We start from the raw sequence: 19,738 nt of genomic DNA, 5'->3' as shown, positions 1-19,738 counted from the left end.
CTGGGTGGCTCAGTCAGTTAAGTGTCTGCCTTCAGCTCAGGTCATGACCTCAGGATCCTGGGATTGAGTTCCACATCTGCTGAGCAGGGAGGCTACCTCTCCCTCTCCCTCTGCCTACTGCTCCCCCTGCTTGTGCTTTCTCTCTCTCTCTCTCTCAAATAAATAAATAAAATCTTTAAAATAAATCTAAATTTGGAAGCACACACATACCCATACGAGAAAGACAAATATCTCAACAAAGGAAGAGTCATAAACATGTACTTGGTGGCACCAAGAAGAAAGGAGGAGGACAGTGATGGGTGTGTAGGGACTGGGGGCAGGCTTGGCGGGGAGACAAGGAAGAGTTGCTGAAGAAGCCAGCACTCCATCAGCATCCTGAAACCTGAGCAGAGCCAGCTTCACTAGCGGCTGCGGGAAGAGCCCCAGGCAGAGCGATCTGCTTAGGCAAGAAGATCCTGATGGGTCGGTGGATCCCAGATCTTCCCTCCTTTAAAATTCATATTTCTGGAGCCTCCCCAATCCAGAATATGGTCTCCAAGCCTTCATCCCACTCTTCCTCTCCCCAACTCTGATCATTGGTCTTGTTTTCACCTCAACATGGTAGCTTTATCATATAACCTCTCCTTTCCTTCTCCCGCTCCTTGTTTCTCTACCTTATTTTTACAAATGCGATCTTTCCTTTGTAAACTATTCTCCTCCTGCCTGCTTTTCACACCCCAAACCTTTCTTCTCAAACCTCTGGTGCAGCCAGACGGTAGTCACCACCTCTTTGACCAGGGACCTCTCTTTGAAATCTTCTTTTATCTCATCATTGTCCCAAATGTCACCAGGGACCTGCTGATGGCTAAGTCCAGGGGCCCCGAGCATCCTCAAACCTGCCAGGAGCACTTGCCTCTCTTGCTCACTGCTTTGGTCTCTTGGTTCCCCTCTCATCTTTGTCCACCCTTCTCCATGGCCTTTGCTACCTTGGCTTCTCCTTTCCACCCTCTAAATGAGGGCAATGACCAAGTCTTAATCCTGGGGTCTCTGTTTCTTCTCTTTGTCTCCATTCATGGCCTCAACTAACATCTCCCTACAAATGGCTTCCAATCTCCATCTCCACCTTCCACAAGCCTCCTCCTAGATATTGTTCTCTTATGGCTTGGTCCCAGTTGCCCGCCATGTACATGACCATGGACAACCTCTTCCCATCTTGAGCCTTTGTTGCCATACTTGAAGAATAAAGGAAAATGGGCCAGCTAGCCTTTTGTCCCAATGCTCTGATAATTGTTGATTCAGGCAGTGATTTTTAAACGTCTTCATTCCCACATGGACAAACTCCATCCTTTTATAATCACCATGTTTAAGGCCAAACCATGGTCCTAGCCACCACGGATGGTCCCCCAAGGGCTATTACTTCTTCTCTGTACAATGATGCCCTAACTCTCTCTTCCTTTCCATTGACACAACTGCAACCCTAACCCTCCACGCTCCTCCTGTGGATGACCTGAGTGGTCTCCCCAGCTCGTTCCCCTCTCAGCAGCTCACATATTCTCTGCACAATCCTGTTCAAAACCCTTCAAGGTTTCCTGCTTCTCTTCAGCTTTAAGGATCCCTTTGAGAATCCTTGAAAATATATGGATCCTTTGTCCAGAAAGATGCCTAGAATTTCCAAGAGGTTCATTGATCTCCTGAGATCAATCACAGAATGTTTAGAGGTCTTTGGACCCCAGCTTGATCTAAAGTGGCTTCCAAAAGAACCAAGTATGATAGCGTCAGCACTGACAGCTTGGCTCTAGCCCTCTGTCCTGCCATATTTCCCTCCACCTCCAGGCCCTCCTGAAGCCTCCACTCCAGCCCAGCTCCTTGCTGTCACTCACCCTTTCCTTGGCTTGGACCATTCTCCCCACCTGGATCACCACCTTCATTCTTTTTCTGGCTAAGTCCTTGGACCCATCCTTGGACGCAAGTGCCACCCTGATCCTGCCTCCTCTGCGAAATGTCTTTCTTGTCCTCAGCCCTCTTTGGAGCTCCTGTAGTATGAATCATCGGTACCATTAGCACAACAATGTCACTTTCATTTTTATTACAAGGCAGGGCTCACCGCTGAGGACAGGCACTGCCATTGCACACACGAGAGGTTTGTTGGTGACAATGAATCTTCCTGATAACCAAAGGAAGAAAGCTTCCAAAAGTCCTCCGACTTAGCTATATTTGATAATAGCCTTTTATATTTTATTACACACACTTAGTGCTTTTCTAACACATGGAATATTGAGCATAATTTATCTGGAACACCAATCCTGCTGTAATATAATGATTCTCCAAGTGGTACTGAAAGACAGGAAACAGTGATGTTACTGAACTTCTCTTGTAAGTTTATAAGGTGCTTTGTTGAGATGTGAGAGTGTCTACTGCAGTGCCTGGCAGGTAACAGGTGCTCAGTATGTTAGTTTGCCTTCTCCGGTGGTGGCCGTTTTTTTTTTTTTTTTTTTCTGTGTAATGTAGAGCAGCTGGTGGGTGAAAATAGACCAGCACCTATTTATTGCCCTGCTCTAAAATTTCGGGGCAAGGAATTCAGAGGCATAACAAAAGGATTTGCTATTTCCAGTGAGTCTGGACTCCATCCAACAGGGAAACCCATCGTGGAGGCACCCAGCTGTGAGGCACTGGAGCTAGAGAAGACCTGTGGGCTCATCTCGTGCTTATTCTACAGATGGGGAAACTGAGGCCCAGAGAGCTTTGGGCCTGCCCTTAAGGTGAATGGCCTGCAGGTGGCGAATCCATAACCAAAGCCCCGATCCCCAGATTGTTGCTCACTCCAGACACAGCTGTCATCAACCCCTAAGAAGTCTCTGCCCTGTTAGACCACAAACGCCTCGAGCCTTTTTTTCTGTACTGGGTTCGGATTTGCATGGTGCCAGCCTCCAACACAGGGCTTGTGAGCACCTATGGACGGTGAGTCAAATCCATTTTACTCATACAGCTTTGTGGTAAGCACATGAGGCTCTCGGTAACGGTCACAACATCTCGGTACCAGGGACTCTTTTGTCCAGGGGCACCTCGAGTGCCTTGCAAGGCTGCTGTTTCTGCACTTTGCCGGAAGCAGGTTTGGACAGTGGACAGAGGACTTCTCCATGGTAGGTAGCATGTGCTGGTTACACCGAAATGTGGCATTTGAGAAACTGGTTCCTAAGCATTTACCACGCACCATGCACCGGGGACACGTTGGTGAACGGGGCGGAAATGGACTCTTCCCTCACGGAGATTGTCTTGCAGTGGATGAAAACAGTAAAATCAAAACCGAATAACCTCACCACCTCGTCCAGGCTGATGGTCTCAGTGGCTAATCTCCGCCGATTTCCAAGACAGAAAATAAAAACAATGCTACACAATGGCACTTTGATGAAGACTAAAAAATCCCGAAGTCAACACATTTTACTTTATTTTCTCTCCATTGATCTCAACTCCCAAATGTTCCAGCTTCAAAAGGTAAGATTAGGTACTATTAAGCCAGCCAGACCAGCATTGATTTAAAAACCCTCCTTCGTGCTACAGGATGGAGGGGGTTGCAGACCCTTATTAATCTCCGTGTTATCAGCTTGATCTCAGCCTGCCAGCGGATTCCTGATTCTGGCCACATCCTTCCAGTCCTCTGGCTTCTGTGTACCAGGCCACGAAGACCGTATAGAACCTCGAGTTCCCCTGCGAGGGATACTTATGTTAACGGGGGGGGGGCTGGTCTTTCTGCATGGAACCAGCCAAAAGGAAAGTGGGCTTCATCTGTAAGTAGGATGGCACTTAATGGATTTTGAATCAGACAGTTCTATGGGGGAGGGGGCTCATATAATTCACATTTTCTCTCCTTCGGCCATGGAGAGAAATGTAGACATGATCCCAGGATGCAGGCGGCAGGGATCTTTCTGAGCCTCAAGGAAGGAATCCCCCCCCCTTTCCTGCCCTCTCTCCTTTCCTGCCTTTGTTCTCCAAACCAGGGCTTAGTCTCTGCAAGGCCCGTGTCAAGAGCTTGGAGGCACAAGGCAGCACAGGTCTGCTGCGGTGGCCCCAGCCTCCTGCGGCCACCATCCCACAGGCAAGAAAGGGATCACGCAAGATACACGAAGCCTAAGGTACGGCGCAAAGCAGAAGTAGAGCGTGCCAGGAGACAGTGAGATGGGGGTCTCACCTTGTGGCGTTGCTGGGGGTGAGGGGTCTCTCGGGCCTAAATTACCCTTGCTTCTCAAAGCATTCACAAGACTGTTTCATTGGCCAATTCCTTATTTGTACCCTGGGCAATTTCCCAGGTACCGTGAGCAAGTGTCTCTGTAACCAGGCACTTTCTAGGAAGATGAGCTCTCTTCCTCTTCCTGTAGAAGTTTTGCAAGGATTGTCACAGCTTTGCTACCAAAGGGGCAGATAACGATCACTGGGAAGAAGTAAGGCTAGTGCATCATCACTGTGCGGACGTCAATCTTTTCCTGGATCTTCCTTCAGGCGTTTTGCTAACTGCACTTTATTGACTTAATACTTTTCTTTATAATGACTCGCTTAAAAACTTAAATGAATTTATCATAAAAGGAATCTTTATATCAGTGCCATAAATAGAATACCAATATCCCTTGCCCTAAATAGAAAATAATGGCGAGAATAAATACAATTAAATTCTTGGCTACCAGCCTGCCCAGAGGCTGTCTTTACCTGAAGGAGCAGGTTGGTTCTAATGGCTTTCTTATACCTGCCTTTGATCACCCCCAGTGGCCTCCCCCACCTTAATTCCTCTGCTTTCTATAACAGAGCACAGTTTGGGATGAGACTGTAGGCTGGGTAAGCCACCAAAACCACCCAAAAAACCCAGGAACCCCAGGGGTGTGTTACTGTACATACCAGCTAGAAAAGGGGGGCATTTCCTGTGTGAATGACTACATCCCGGCCAAGTTCATGAGTGGGGCTTAATGATCCAGCCAAGGACGGCCTCGCTGCCCAGCTTCTCCAGAAATTTCAATCATGTGCTATAGCCCAGGCACGAGGTTGTTTCCGGTGTAGACACACTGCAGTCTCCTTAAAGACTGATTTCATAGATCAGTTCCACTCTTGGTTGGGACTTCTCCTTGCCTTGCCTCGTGTCTCGGGCCTCATCTGGGAGAGGGGCAAAGAGAGGGAAGCAAACTAATCTCTGGGACTAAATCTCCAGCACCGGGAGACTCCAGGCCAGCTAGACCTTGAGAAAATTCAGTTCTCTTTTTCTGTGTTTAGGAAGCAGTTACTGTACTGGAGTCTCAGTTTACTTCTCCACAAAGTGGGTTTTGTTGGGGTTTTATAATAAATGTGTGAAATAATGTATGGAAAGTTCCTGGTGCTTACACGGGCACCCAGCAAGTGGCTCTAAGAATAACTATTAGTAAGTTTTTCTGACATCCATTTGAGGCCAACTCTGTGACGGGTAACAGGGATCCTCTGACAAGTTTCCCCCGGTCTGATGGGCCGACCTCACTGACTTGGGCTGGGGGTCTGCAGAAGGCCAGGAAACCAGCTATACCCACCAGTTGAGCGAGTGTGCATACAAATCACCTGGGGTCTTGTAATGATGCAGATTCAATTTCATTAGGTCTGGTTCTGGGGTGAGGCCCAAGATTTTGCATTTTTACCAAAACTCCAGATGATGCCATGTGGCTGGCCCAAGGGCCACCCTTTGCGTGACAAGGCTCTAGCCCCGTGGTTCTCCAAATGGGGTCCTTGGAGGGACCAATGGTAACAGATCACCTGGAACTTGTTCGAGATTTGGACTCTCAGACCGCACTCCAGAGTCAGAAACACTGTATCTTACAGCCCTCATGGACGCTGACCCACAGCTTCCGCACTTCCTGTCCCTGCAATCCACGGCACTCCCTCATTCCTCCTGTGTTAGGGGAACCGTGTGGCCTGAGCCTAAAAGCGAGGGAGACAGCTGTATCCCAGCCTTCCCTAGGCCAGAGAGAGCCAAATCTCTGGGGATTAGCATTTGGGGGCTCTCTTCTTTTTTCAGATTCACCATTGACCCAAAAACACTAACTGAGGCTACTGGGATGCAGATAGTAAGGCAAGAGGCAGCTAGGGAACTAGATCTGGGTGGGAGGATGGTTTGGGCTGTCTACACCCTACCTAGGCCTCCCACCATTCCGTGCCTTCCACGCGGCCTGGGCTGCTCCCACTGAACTTAAGACAGGCCGGTCAGCAGGCCAGCAGGTATTTACAGAATGCCACAAAGAAATTACGTGTTTGCACTTCCCACAATTCCAAATCCCAGGTGTTGGGTGTTCAGCCCCCTCCAGCAAGTGGTTTGTATTTCTGTAAGTCTAGCTCTATATTCCTTGTTCCCTTTCTCCCTCGACTTCCTCTCCACCATGCTTTTTGGTACTATATTATTTCTTGAATTGAAGAATACTCCCACTGATGTTGCTTGGTTAAGACCAGAACTACCCTCTTAAAATAAATCAATGTGCCTTGAGCACCTGCCCGGTGTTTTTTGGTGGCTTGCATCTGTATGCGTGTTTTTAATTGTAGTTAAAATACACGTCACATAACACCTCCCATCTTAACCATTTTTAACTGTACAGCTCACTAGTGTTAAGTACATTCAGGACGTTGTACAACCCATCTGTAGAGTTCTTCTCATCTCACAAAACTGAAACTCCGTATGCCTTAAATAGTCGCTCCCTCCTCCCCCTAGCCCCAGCAACCACCATTCAGCTTTTTGTCTTGGGAATTTGATGACTCTGGGCACCTCATGGAGGTAGAATCGTTCAGTATCTATCTTTCTGTGACTGGTTTTTTGCACTTAGCATAGTGTCCTCAAGGTCCATCCATGTCGTAGCCTGTGTCAGAATGTCCCTCCTTTTTTTTTTTTTTTTAAAGATTTGTTTATTTATTTGACAGACAGAGATCACAATTAGGCAGAGAGGCAGGCAGAGAGAGAGGGGGAAGCAGCCTCCCTGCTGAGCAGAGAGCCCGATGCGGGGCTCGATCTCAGGACCCCGAGATCACGACCTGAGCCAAAGGCAGAGACTTTAACCCGCTGAGCCACCTAGGTGGTCCCAGAATGTCCCTCCTTTTTACGGCTGAATAATATTCCCTCATACTATACGCCATACTTAACTTACCCTTTCACGCATCCTTGGACATCTTTTGGCTACTGCAAATACTACTGAACACAGGTGTACAAACACCTGTTCAAGCCCCTGCTCTCAATTCTTCTGGGTCCACTCCCAGAAGTGGGATTTCTGGGTCCTATGGTAATTCTACTTCCAATTTTTGGAGGAACCGCCGTACTGATTCCCATCACGGCGGCACAATTTTTCACTCCCATGATGTGTGTTTTATTTAACCCTCAGAACACTGTGAGTCGGATATTATTAACCCTGTTATTTAGATTAGGAAGCTGGGGCTCTGAGAAGTGACATCACCTGCCTGAGGTCACACAGGTAGTAAGTGTTTCTCCAGACACGAGAGCCTCAACCTTCCCACGGTTACCCTTGCGCTCGCAACTGGGAGAAATTGACTGTGAAGACCTAAGTGAGTTATTTTGACACCGGTGGAGATTAGAGCTTTACTGGGGGGCACCAGACAGGGTGGGGAAGGGGCCGCAGAGGTTGGCTGGTTCCATGGCCGAGGCCGGCCCGCCCTGGTTCTGTCCTTGTATACAGCGGCCTAAGAGGCATCCTGCCCTGGGCTGGGGTAGATACGGCCCTCGGGGGTTCTGTCTTGCCCTCCTCTTTGCTTCTCTTCGTGGATCCCGGTACAGTCAGACATCATGCAGAGTCCTCTGAGCGTCAGTTCCCAAGTTTTGGGGACCGTGGAGGTGCGGTTGGAAGGGCTTTGCTGCTTCTCCTTCTTGATTTTAAAGCTTTTATTTATCTACTTGACAGAGCACGAGGGAGCGCACGAGCAAGGGGAGAGGCAGGCGGAGGGAGAGGCAGAAGCAGGCTCCCGCGGAGGACTCGATCCCCGGACCCCGGGATCATGACCGTGGCCGAAGGCAGGTGCTTCACCGACTGGAGCCCCCAGTGCGCCGGGCAGGCTTTGCTTCTTCTGGGAGAGCAGCAACCGAAAGTCCCCGGCCCTATCCCCGGCCCTATCCGTTTACCAGCTCCTTTTCTCCGGAGATCGTATGCCTCCTCCCTTCATTATTTAAGCCATGCTGGCATTTACCGAGAGAGAAGGTGTGAATTAATCCTGGGTGTCGCTCCTCCGAGCGCAGCCAACGTTCTTGTTCTGGAAATCGGAGATGGGGAACTAACAGCACAAGCCCACGACTCCCTGGGCAGAGTCGGAGTGTGGCCGCCCCTTCCTCAGCATCCACTGAAACCGGGCACCGCAGGGCAGCGGCCACCACGGTGTCGGGGGCGCTCCTCTGACCTGCCGTGAGCCTTCCCTGCGGTCTCAGATGTCCCCGGCTTCCCTTTCCAAACCCTCTGTGTGGTACGGAGGATACAGAGGAGGCCTAGGGAGCTGTCGGAGCAGGAGCAGCTGCCCCATCATTCCAGTTCCCGAAAGTAGCTAAGGCCTGCTCGGGCCTGCCCAGGCAAACCTGCCTAGGATTCCAGCGCCTCAGTTTCCCGCCCGTGTGACCTTAGCAAATCCTAGAACCTCTCCCGCCCTCATCTGCAAATAGGCAAACAGGGTGTCTGTGGGGGTTAAGGGAGGGAGCCGTGGGACCCCCAGCAGAACGGCGGGCACCTGTCGGTCCCTGGAAAACAGGGCTCCCTGGCCACGTACTTCCTCCCTGCACTAGCCTGTCCCGTCCCTGCCAGCTTCCTTCCTTCCTTCCTTCCTTCTTGCCTCCCTCCCTCCTTCCTTCTTTCTTTCCTCAAAGGGCCCCTCCCAGCCCGAGGGAGCTGGAAGCACCAGCCCTTCTGTCTTTCCGCAGAAGGAAATTCCTCCTGGCCTTAATCATCTGTGTTGTCCTCCTCTCCCTTCAGTGTGTCTCAGTCTCTCTGGCAATGAGACAGTCACGCGAGGCCATGCTCCAGAACCACTCTGAGGAGACTCGGTGAGGGCAAGCGGGGGGCTGGGGGAGGCACCATCGTGCAACAGGTGATCCAGAGCCAGCAGCCCTACGGGGCATCGGTCCACAGGCTGCCAGGATGGCCACCCCAGCCTGGCGCTAGCACACGGCCCCGGAGCTCGCTCTCAGCACCGCGGCTCCCCGCAGACCTTCGTGTTTCCCAGCGTTAGCCTCCTGCAGACTTCCCCCACTGGATGCCATTCAGCACGTGGTTTCTGGATTGTTCTCCTCGCTTCCCTCAGCCTGGGTTCAAATCCCAGCTCTGCAGCTCACGAGCAGTGTGACCTCGGTCGTGTTCTTTAACTGCTCTGTGCCTCGGTTTCCTCCTCTGCGCAATGGCACAGATGGACAATGGACACAGCAGCACAGACCTCACGCGACCGCTGACAGGACAGGTGCGAAGAAGGCTAACGGGCTTCAGGTATCGTTCGGCGCGGAGCAGGCATCCCAGGGCGATGCGTTATTCTCTGTGGCGTCGGCCTCTGGGAGGAAAGGATGTGTGGGGAGAGAAGCTGTGCTTTGGGGAGCGACCCCTTCTGCTTACCCTTCAAGGCAAACTCGGACCCCAGACTGTCAGATTTCAGGGGTCGGTAGCATCGGTAGCGTCGGGGAGTCGTAGGGCCACCAACCTGTTGGGCCACAGAAGACCATCGCTCTCTCTCAGGAAAGAGAGGACACCTTTATACCCCACAGGGACAAAGAGCACCATCTCACAATAAAGGAGCCTCATTCTCAGGAGTGGCGGTCGGTAACCCTAACCAGCATAATCACCGTGGGTACGTTGGGCTTGTTCTTTTTCTTCTTTCTTTCTTTTCTTCTCCCTTTTGGATCCCTGGCGGATCAGCCTTGGGGACCACTGACCTCAGGGTCATTTTGATCCCCCAGTCGCTGACTAAGAGGCCAGAGGAGGAGGAGGAAAATTTGTCGCCTTGAGGCTCAACAAGGGACTGGGAGGTACGGCTGAGAGGGGCCTCTGGGTTCCCCCAGGAAGAACAGAAAAAGGTGCTGGGGAAACTCTCGACAAAGCATGAGCCTCCTTGCAGAGCAATTTAGGAACTCACACACACACACACACACACACACACACACACACACACACACACAGTCCACAGAGCGGGACTCAGAGTGGAGAGCCGCGAATCAGGATTCCAAGTGGACAAGCGTCGGGAGGGGCAGCTCCTGGCGTGGAACGCGGATACGCGGCTTGTCACGGCCACTGCTCTCTCCCCGGATGGAGCAGTTCCCTTCGCCCCCGCGAAGTCTGTGACAGCTGAAGCTGAGAAAACGCCGGGACAAACAGGTCCCGTCAGGACACCGGGGCGGCTTCCTAGCCGAGTGACGGATTGCAGGCCACTGGGGAGAATTTAAAACCAGCCCAGCTGCCACCCAGGAGAGTGACTAATCTCAACACTTAAGGACAAGCCCCAGACCGGCAGTCATTCAGACACAGGAGATGGGTTTCCTGGACGCAGATGGCACCCAAGTGTCTCGCCCTGGGGCTTCTCTTGGAGAAATGCACCCACCCCACCCCTTGGCAGGAGACAGCCACCTGATGTGCAATGCCCCCCCGCAACCCCCTGTGGCCCGACCTCATGTTTCTTGCTCTCTCAATGTGTCAAACATGCAACTTCCAGCATCCTTTCTGGGGACCAGCCCTTGGAAGGAAACAGTTGGCTCCCGGTTAAGTCTGCTCTTAAGGCCAGTATGAAAGCATGAAGGTGGCAAAGGCAGACAGAGCTGGCACTTTCTGTCCAGTCGGAAGGACGGTGACTGGGGGCTAGAGGGCTAGAAAGGGTTCCCTGGAGAATAAGAGGCTGAACAGAAGCGTGGGGTGGGTCTTGACAGCTTTGGTTTGTATCTGAACTGGCAGTTGGAAACAGAACCACTAAGTCCTCTACTTTTACAAACTAGAAAGGGCTTTTCCACTGGCCGGCCTCCGACATTCCGAGATGATGAACAACGCCCTTCACTGAGCTTGTGTCCTCCGTGTCGGATACAGAAGGCAGGCAAAGTGGAAAAGGAGGACCTTTCAAGTAAGCAGAGGGTGTTTACTTGTTATTAGAATAGTATAGGGGCCCCTGGGTGGCTCATTCAGTGAAGCGTCTGCCGTCGGCTCAGGTCATGATCCCAGAGTCTTGGGATCGAGCCCCACATCGGGTTCCCTGCGCAGTGGGGAGCCTGCTTCTCCCGCTCCCTCTCCCCCTGTTTGTGCTTGCATGTGCTCTCTCTCTGTGTCAAATACATAAAAAAAAATCTTTAAAAAAAATAGTATAGGCCTTTGGGAGCAGAAAGACTGAAAGCTTATTTTGGCCACATCTAGTCCAGAAAAAAGTATTATGGCTTTCATGCACTAAGCCATATGCTCCTCACCAGGGGCTGGGGGCAGAGAGAAATAAAACAGAACTGCTGAGCCCATCTCCATGGGTGTAGATACTGGCATGACCACGTGCTAAGGGTAACACACAGGAGGGACGGCCACCCCAGACCGTCCAAGGAGGGTCTGGGCCCTGGCAATGCTTTACAAAGGAACTGCGGCCAGATCTTAGCCTTGATGGTGGAGTCAGGGGAAGGGAGCAGAGCGTGGGGTGGGAGTCAGGAGGGATAGGGCGTGCAAAGAGGTTTTTCCTGAAAGGAGGACAAATGTGTTCAAAAGCACGGAGGCATGGAGTCATGGCTCATTCCAGGAAACTGTGAGCAAAACAGAATGGCTAGAGCCCAGGGCGCGCTCAAAGCATGGGAGCCTTTCTAGAATTCTACTCTCTCTGAGAAGTATTTATAATTTGCAATTTACAACATCGCCAATTTGTAAAACCTAAACAATTTTAAAACCTAGCAACCCTGCTTTATAAGGGGGAACGAGGCCCTGAGTGGTGAATTGGTTTCCAAGATGGATATCTATTTACAATTTAAATTTGATGCTAGGAACAGTTGGCAACAGGACTTGGGCAAGTGAGTTAAAAACCAGAGCCTTCTCTCCTATTTTATCCTCCAGTCATGTTTATACGAGAGGGAAGTACACCAGGATTGGGAAGAAGAATGAGCTTTTTCCAAAAAAAAAAAAAAGAAAAAGAAAAAAGAAAAAAAGATTGCATTGTCTTGAGCAAATATGTATTCTCCTGACAAGGTCCCTGCACTTCAGGACTCAAAGACGAGCTCGTTTTCTTTCTCATCAGCCTGGACTCATCCAGGACCAAAAGGTGCACCTCACCTCACTCCTGGCGGATGGCTGCAGTGGCTGCCTCCTCGCAGACCTGGTCACAGCCAAGGACCAGAGCTAGCCCGCCCCGCATCTTAATTCTCCGCAGTTGTAGTCTGATGCCTGCTTGGGGTGCACTGATACTCCTGGCCAGCGTGACTGGATGGTATCTGTGCTGACCAGTCAGATGTCCATGCCAATGGGCCAGTGCTCACAGGGACCCACTGTGAAATATCTCTACTATCACGCCTGCTCCAGGCCCCCAGACGCCCAATAATACATGGTGTGTAGATGTCAGAATTCTCTTTCAACTGACATCTAAATCAGACTTGCAAACGGACAAGAGTTTTCCCTCCAGAAGCTTCGGCCCAAGGTCCCACCTGTGAGTCTAGGATGCTCCTGCTTGTGGCACATGAGTTTGTCTGGCCAGCCAGGGGACAGGTAGTGCCATCGTCTGTCCTCTGGCATCACACTGAACTTGATGGGACCAAAGGGGCATTTCGGGGAGACGAGCCCTCTGTCCTTCCCACAGTGTCCTTCACTCACCTTCCCTTTTTTGCAAGCTGCTGAGGCCAGACCATGGTCTTAGGAAAACTCTGGGCCTGTGCAACATCCCTGGGAAATGAGTGAAGTTCTGAGACCCGTTCTGTAGTATTACCGCAGCGTGAAAGAACCCAGAGGACAGGGCAGTCTAGCGAGGCTTCTTACAGAACTAGGGTCCCTTGCTTGATCACCAAACCTCTCTGAGTCTCAGTTTCCTCACTGACAATCTGGAGATAACCACAGCACCTAGCTTAAAGAGATACAGTAGGATTGAGCGAAGTAGTACTTTAGAGTAATTAGCCCAGTGTCTGGCACACAGAGTTTGGCCAGTAGGAGGTCTTGTTGCCCCTGGGGAGGTGACCACTGTGTTGCCATGACGAAAAGGTGTGTTAATATCAATGAAGCACTTGGAATGGCTCTTGGCTCATAGCCAGCACTCGATAAACCAATAAATGCTAATGACCATCATCACCTTCACCTTCACCATTATCGTGATTATTACTATTATTACTATTTACCTTCGTTTAAACCAGAGACTATGTTCAAGGAACTCAATCAGGGATGAGGGCATTGGGTTGCAAATAAGGAGACCTGTGCAGGACTGTCCTCTCTTTACCAGGTCAGGGTGTGATACTGGATAAGCGATATTGCTTCGCAGGGTCAAATTTACACTAACTTTAAAAAAAGGGGAAGTTTCCTGGGGGGAACCTCACACTTCCTTCCCATCCTAAGGGTCTGTGGGTGTCTGCTTTGCCCAAAGATGCTCTATGTGCCCATCACTGGGCCGGTGCAATAGAAGTTTATTGAATGTCTCTGTGCACTGGATTTGGGGACATCTTGGTGGGCAAGAGAGTCATGCCTCACACCCCTCTCTTGTAGGTTGCCCTCAAGACTAAAGTTCAGGGGACAATCAGAAAGAAACATTTTAGCCTACAACTTGGACTAAAAATTGAGGCACTGCATGAATGGATGGAGGCTGTTTTATCAAAGCCCCGCCCAATGTCTGCTGTAGAACTTGAATCCACTCTTTGCTTGAGTGCTCTGCAGAGAACTCATCTTTCTACCTTTCTTTTTCCCTCTTGGCCCCAGGGAGGCATTTCCACAAGCAAGCAAGTCAGAAGTTGAAAAGCATCACCGAGGAAAAGAAACGAGTCTCTCAGAAAAAGCTTCAGGAAGAAAAACCTGCCCCTCGCAACCCATTGTATTCCTTGTGCAGGACAGGACCTCTGAGACTACCACACCAATAGCTTCATTTTAGAAAAAAAGGGTACAAGAGCTTAAGAAAACTGTATCTCACTTTTGTTCCACCAGACAATGCGTGTGCAATTCTCTTCCCTCATTCACTTTTCATTCCTTAATCCTTGACTATTTAGTCCAGAAAGAAATGTCTTCCTTCCTCCCTTCCTAATAACACCATGGGGTCCCCCCTTCCAGAAACACCCATCCCTGGTTCAAGAGATCAAGTTGGGGAAGGGTGGGCATGGCTGGGGCAGTGGCACCATGGTTTTGAATATGCGTCCAGGTCTCCCAGGAAGGAATAAGATGAGGAAGACAGAGCCCTGCTCCTGGCACCCCTCACTGGCCACTGTGCCAGGGCCCTTAACCCACTGAGCCCTGGCTGACCACTCTAAGTTGGGGTGGTTCCAAGGATTAAAGTGACTGAGCTTGGAACCTAGCCTCTAAGCAGACATCACACCTGTTGGGATTCTGGTCCTCTGCCAGATATCCTTCCTCCTCCAGCCATGGCAAATCCCAGATATGCCTCCACTCCCCTTAAACATGTGTGGGACAGATTGGGAGTGGGCCTGGGGGAGGGAGTGAGTGGGGAAGATGTTTCAAGCCTGGGTCAAAACGGGTCTAGCTGGGATCAGCCTGAGGACAGGGACACCAAGAAGGAAGGGTGATGCAACAGAAGATTACACATTTGACCCGTCTGACAATTTTTCCCAGCGTCAGCCCAAACAGATACTCCCCTCCCCAATGAAGCAGGTCCCAGGGCATAGCAGAGGAGCCCTGGGTTTTAAATATATAGGTAAAGGCCCTTCTTAGCTCTGGCCTAGGAACTTATTCCTGGATACCCTGTTGAAATAACCTGATGTGGGGTGGGGTTGGGGGGGGGTGGGGGTTCTGCAAAACATTGGGCAGGAAAGTGAAGCATTATGTGCAAAGTGATTTCCTGATTGCATTTTAAAAATTAAAAGTCCCTGGCATGTAGAAGCTATTCAGTCAAAGTTCAGGGAATGGATAAGCCAGGGATGCCTGAATGAGCTCTGCACTTCTTATGTTTCTATAGCAGAACAATGGGCAGCTGCTGGTCCTTCCCTCTCACCTGTCAAGGTCAGCAAGTGATCTGGGCCAAGCAGAGCCCACAGCTGGGAGAAGGGAGGGAGAACAGAGAGGAAGGCCCTCCCCACTGGGCCATCCATCATCCAAGACTTGGCTTGCCCGCTTTCCTCTCCCACCCTGTTTTTTGGGGCAAACAGCTATGGAAAGTAACGTGTTTCTCTATTTCTGCGTGGGAGCACGTCACGTATTAACTGAACAGTATTTGCGAAAGTTTTCGGAGCTCGTGGGGAAACCGAGGATGAGGAAGAGGAGGAGGCAGGCAGAGGGGTTCATGAAAGGCAGCGGAGCTCACAGAAGGAATTCTTGGGTTTCTGAGATGCGAAGAGGCCGAAGAGGCCGGGAGAAAAGGAGAGGGTAGGAAGTGGCGCCTGCCCCAGGTTTGGGTCCTTAGGGCCTTGGGATCCTGTCATTTCCCTTTTGAGGGACCTGTCAGCTCAGCGGGCCCTCAACTCCAGCTGATAATGAATGAAACAAATGGGACAAAGGAGGGGGCGCACGCGGCGCGGGCCTCGAGTAGGGCGCCGGCTCGGCTCCAGCCCCAAGGAGGAGGGGACATTTTGCCCCCTCGGCGACCTCACCCTTTCCCAGCCCGGGGCCAGGAAGCTCTCCTCAGGGCCCCTCAGAACCCTAGCTGCCTCCCCACCTGCCCGCCGCGGATTGGACGCTCTTTGTGGCGCTGAAGCAGAGAGACCCGGCGGAGCGTGCGGGGAGGCTGCCGGGCGGGGCGCGAGTCCCAGCCTCCCGGCCCGACAGCGGCTGCGTCCCGCGCCGCAAGTGAGCACTCCTGGAAGTCCCGCGCCAGGGCAAGGGCTCGCGGTCCCTTCCCACCTCTGGAGAGATCGGGAGAGGAGCCGGGGCGAGACCGCGCTCCTGGGGGCCCCGAAGACGACCCCGCGGCAACACAGACTTTCCCGAAAGGTCTCCGTCTCCGCGCTGAGAGCGCACGGGAACCCGTGGGCGCAGGGGGCGCCGTGGGGTTAGCTGAGCGTCCAAAGCCAGGCGAGGGAGAGAGTCTCAGCCCAGCCCCGCGCGCTTCGCCTCTAGCGGTACCAGCCGGCGCCCCAACGCCGGGCTCCCGGGCGGGCGGGAGGAGCGTGTGCCAGTCGGTAGGTACTGGGGACACTCCCCTTCCAGGGAGCCAGTGCAGAGCCCCCGCCCTCCGCTCCAACCCGGGGATCCCCTCCCCCAGCGCAGAGATCCCCGCGCGCCCCCTGCCCACTTTGCCAAGGCGAGAAAGCGGCCGAGCTGGAGACAAAGAAACTCCTGCCTCCTCCACTCTCGGCCCCTCCGCCCACCCCAGACACTCCCCGGCGCCCTCCCTCGACCCCGGCGACATCGTTCGCGGACACGCTAGGGAAGGGGGGTAGGGTAGGCGAGTCTGCTCCCTGACGCGGGCCAGCTGGAGGCTGCCCGTGCTCCCCGCTTGGGGACTCCCCACGGCAGCCGCGCCCCCGTGCTCCGCGCCCCAAACCGTCCCGGTCCCCCGGCACCGCCTCCCCGGGCCAAAACCTTCCCCCACTTCTCCAGCTGAGCGTTAGGGGGGCGCGGCGCACACAAAGCGGGTGTGGGGGGCGGAGTACCGGGGTGGGAGAGATCCCGCCAGGGCTCTGCACGGGCCCGAGTGCCGCTATTTACCCGATTTCTTCTTCGATCTCCGAGATGTCTGCGAAGATGAGGAAGACCACGAGCAGCGTGAGCGCAGCCAGCATCCAGCTCCGGAACTGCAGCTGCATGGTGGGTTCGCGCCCGCCGGGACCCGCGCGGGCCGGCGCGAGGAGCGGGGGCTGGAGGGCGCAGCGGCAGGCGCCGGAGCCTCCGCGCGCGGCGCGCAGCGGGGCAGACACCCTGCGCTCCGGGCGAGTGCGGGCCGGCGGCGGCGGCGGCGACAGCGGCAGACAGGGGTTGCTCAGGCGCGGCGAGCCCGCTCGCTCCCTCTCCGCTCTCGCCCGCCCCTCCTCTCCCCTCCCTCCTCCTTCCCTCCCCTTCCCTTCCCCTCCCTCCTCCGCCCCGCGCGGGGCTCCGAGTGCAGTTTGACAGCTTTGCTCCGCGCCTCTGCTCGCCTCCTCCCACCCTAGTCAACTCCTATGTCCAGCCATCCGCCTTTGCTCCTCCCGCCTGGCTTCTTTCAGTCCCCGAGGGCGCTGGGATGTGGCCAGAACCCGCCACTCCCCGCCTGGGGAGGCTGGGCTCGGGGCACCGCGGGCGTCCGGGTACCGAGCAGAGCCCCGGGAAGAGTGCGCACCGCCCGGCGTCCCCAGCCGGCTGGCAAACGCCCTCCCGCGCTCGCTCTTTGTCCAGCGCCCTCGCTTTCTCGCAAAGTTTTGGCGACACAAAGACCTACACCTGGGGACAGTCCCCAGCGCTCGGCGAGGAGGCGGTTTCAACCAGGCAGATGTTTCAGCAGTTGACGAATTAGGAGGGGTGGTGGGGGAAGGGGAGGAGAGAAGAGATATCCAAGATAGGCCAACTTCAGTGGGAGATGCTGATTGCAATCTGTGGGCGAGGTGCTCAGCCCCCTAGAAACCACCCCCTCCGAGCGGTCATCTTGGTCACCATTGATAGAACCGAGAGACTGGATCCGGAGAGGCTCCCTGAGTTGCCTGAGGTCGCGCAGTCTTGGCTGGAACTCTGGGCTTCTGCTGGAGCGGCTGCTCTACCCACAATGGCAGACTCAGCGTCGGCCCTGCCCAGCCTCTGCCCTGGCCCTTCTGACTCGGGGCTGGGCTTCCCTCTCCAGCTCTTGCCCTCTCCTTGCAAAATCAGTACCCGCCCTCCCCCCACCCGGGAGGGAGGCTCCTGTCTTGATCTAAAGGCCTGCTAGAAATTATGGCTCCCACAAGGAGTAGTGCCCCCCAAGCCGAATATTTTTCGCTTCCCCAGCCTTGGACAATTTAACTGAAATTACATTCTGCACCAGCCATTAGCCTGGGAAGGGCCCCATTAAGTTTTACTGGAATTAGATAATTACCTATTTTTTTTTCTTGCACTAATTGTAACAATCCTCAAATCAGGAAATGTAACTTCCCAGAAGTGATCATCTGGTTTATGAAAGGGTCCTTGAGGTCTGAGTTTGGGGAAAAGGGTCCTGTTCAAGAAGTGATATGGGGTATCCTAATGGCCTGAAAAGGACTGCGGAATGAGGGGGAATGGTGCAGATTGGCTGTTTCCCCCAGGACCACCCACACAGAGCCAGTTCTCACTGGGGTTGAAGAGGCGGATGTCAATGGCTAAGTCCCTTCAGGGGCACCTTGGGGAGGTAAGAGGGCTGCCTGTGCCCAGGATCCTTCTGCCTCTTTGTGTGTAGGAAGAGGACAGGAGGAAGTCTTCCAAGCTGGGGGGCGTGGGGGGGGGGCGCTGCTGGACAGCTCTTGTTGACCCTGGAAGCCGAGATCTTCCCTGCAGGAGGAGTTCCCATCACCCTGCCTGGAGGGCAGGAGAGGGAAGCAGTCCAGAGAAAGGGGGAAAGCTCTGGGCATGGGGTACAGATGTCTTTTCCCCAGAGGAGGGGTGTACCGATCCCCATGACAGCACTTCATTTCTTTCCTAGCCCCTCGCAAAACCTGTGCACCTCCACGCCTACGGGGAGCTCCTCCAGAATCCCACTTATTTTTCTTGGAGTGAGATTTTGTGAGGTTGAGTACCGTGTTGGATGTCCGTCTCCGGGTCCATGAGAGGTGATAACGGGCATCAAAAGAGGGTTTACCATCAATGTGGCTGGCCACATGGTTTAACCATCACATCTCCAAGTTTTCTGAGTGCGTTGATCTTTCCCTTGTCCTACTTCATGGGTGGTTAAGGAGTGGTAGAATTGTATTGGTTGTTTTTGTCTTGTTTTTCTGAATGGTCGTGATATCTGAACAGAGAGAGGTTAAGAACAGGGTGCACCTGTTACACTGCTCCATATTTCAATCGTTCATTCATTGATTCCGTTACTCGACATGTTTGTTGAGCACTTACCCCATGCTAGACACTCTGTGCTTGGGGCTAGAGCTACAAAGAGGAGAGAGAGTGAGAGAGAGAGAGAGAGAGAGAGAGAGAGAGAGAGAAGGGGAGAGAGGGAAAGAAAGAGAGAGAGGCATTTCCTGCCCTCTAGTGGTTCATGGTTTAGAAGGAAGACAGATGTAATTATGGTACGGGATGTGAGCAAGCTACAGTACAGCTATGGTCTCCCGTATAGCTTATAATTGATTAATAAGACCACACAAGAGAGCCACAAGAAACTGGCTGGCCTGTCTCTTCGCTGCTCTGTGCTTCTCTACCAACTCTTAACTGTGAACATCATGGAGAGATTGCTGTCATCCTAAACTCATCAGAATTGCTCCTGTTACAACAGTGTGTCCATTTCCTGTTAGGTGGCCCAGTGGTCATCCCAGGCTCAGGGTCTCCCTTCTTTGGACTCACTTGAGAAGAGTCATTTTGAGTGGACCGGAAATGTGGAAACTGTTGAACCCGTCCATCCCTTCTAGAGAAATCCTTGTAACCAGACCCACACAGAGCAACATCCACCAAGTGCACCTGCTGGGAGAGAGTTAGCTTTGTAACATGTAATCCTTGCACTGAGAGCCACTGAGATGGGCTTTTCCTTTCAGAGTGGTAGGGACCCTCGTGATAGTTGACCACAGGACCCTGTCTGG

General features: G+C 52.9%; 1 protein-coding gene across 2 annotated transcripts in view; it reads right to left on the bottom strand.

Annotated features, from left to right (window-relative positions):
* ST8SIA2 (ST8 alpha-N-acetyl-neuraminide alpha-2,8-sialyltransferase 2) overlaps positions 1 to 16,837 on the bottom strand; it is a gene marked incomplete at both ends in the record, with an annotated part of 62,688 nt that extends 45,851 nt beyond the window's left edge. For both annotated transcript variants that reach the window (XM_080808979.1, XM_080808980.1), the window contains one exon: positions 16,740 to 16,837. In XM_080808979.1, coding sequence (XP_080665105.1) covers positions 16,740 to 16,837 — 98 coding nt within the window. The remainder of the gene's footprint in view (positions 1 to 16,739) is intronic.
* Between the last annotated feature and the right edge of the window lie 2,901 nt (positions 16,838 to 19,738).

The sequence above is a fragment of the Martes martes genome (genome assembly GCF_963455335.1).
Source record: "Martes martes genome assembly, chromosome: 7".
NCBI classification, from domain to species: domain Eukaryota; kingdom Metazoa; phylum Chordata; class Mammalia; order Carnivora; family Mustelidae; genus Martes; species Martes martes.
Note: the sequence above shows the minus strand (reverse complement) of the source record. Positions and strands in the feature narration are given on the sequence as shown.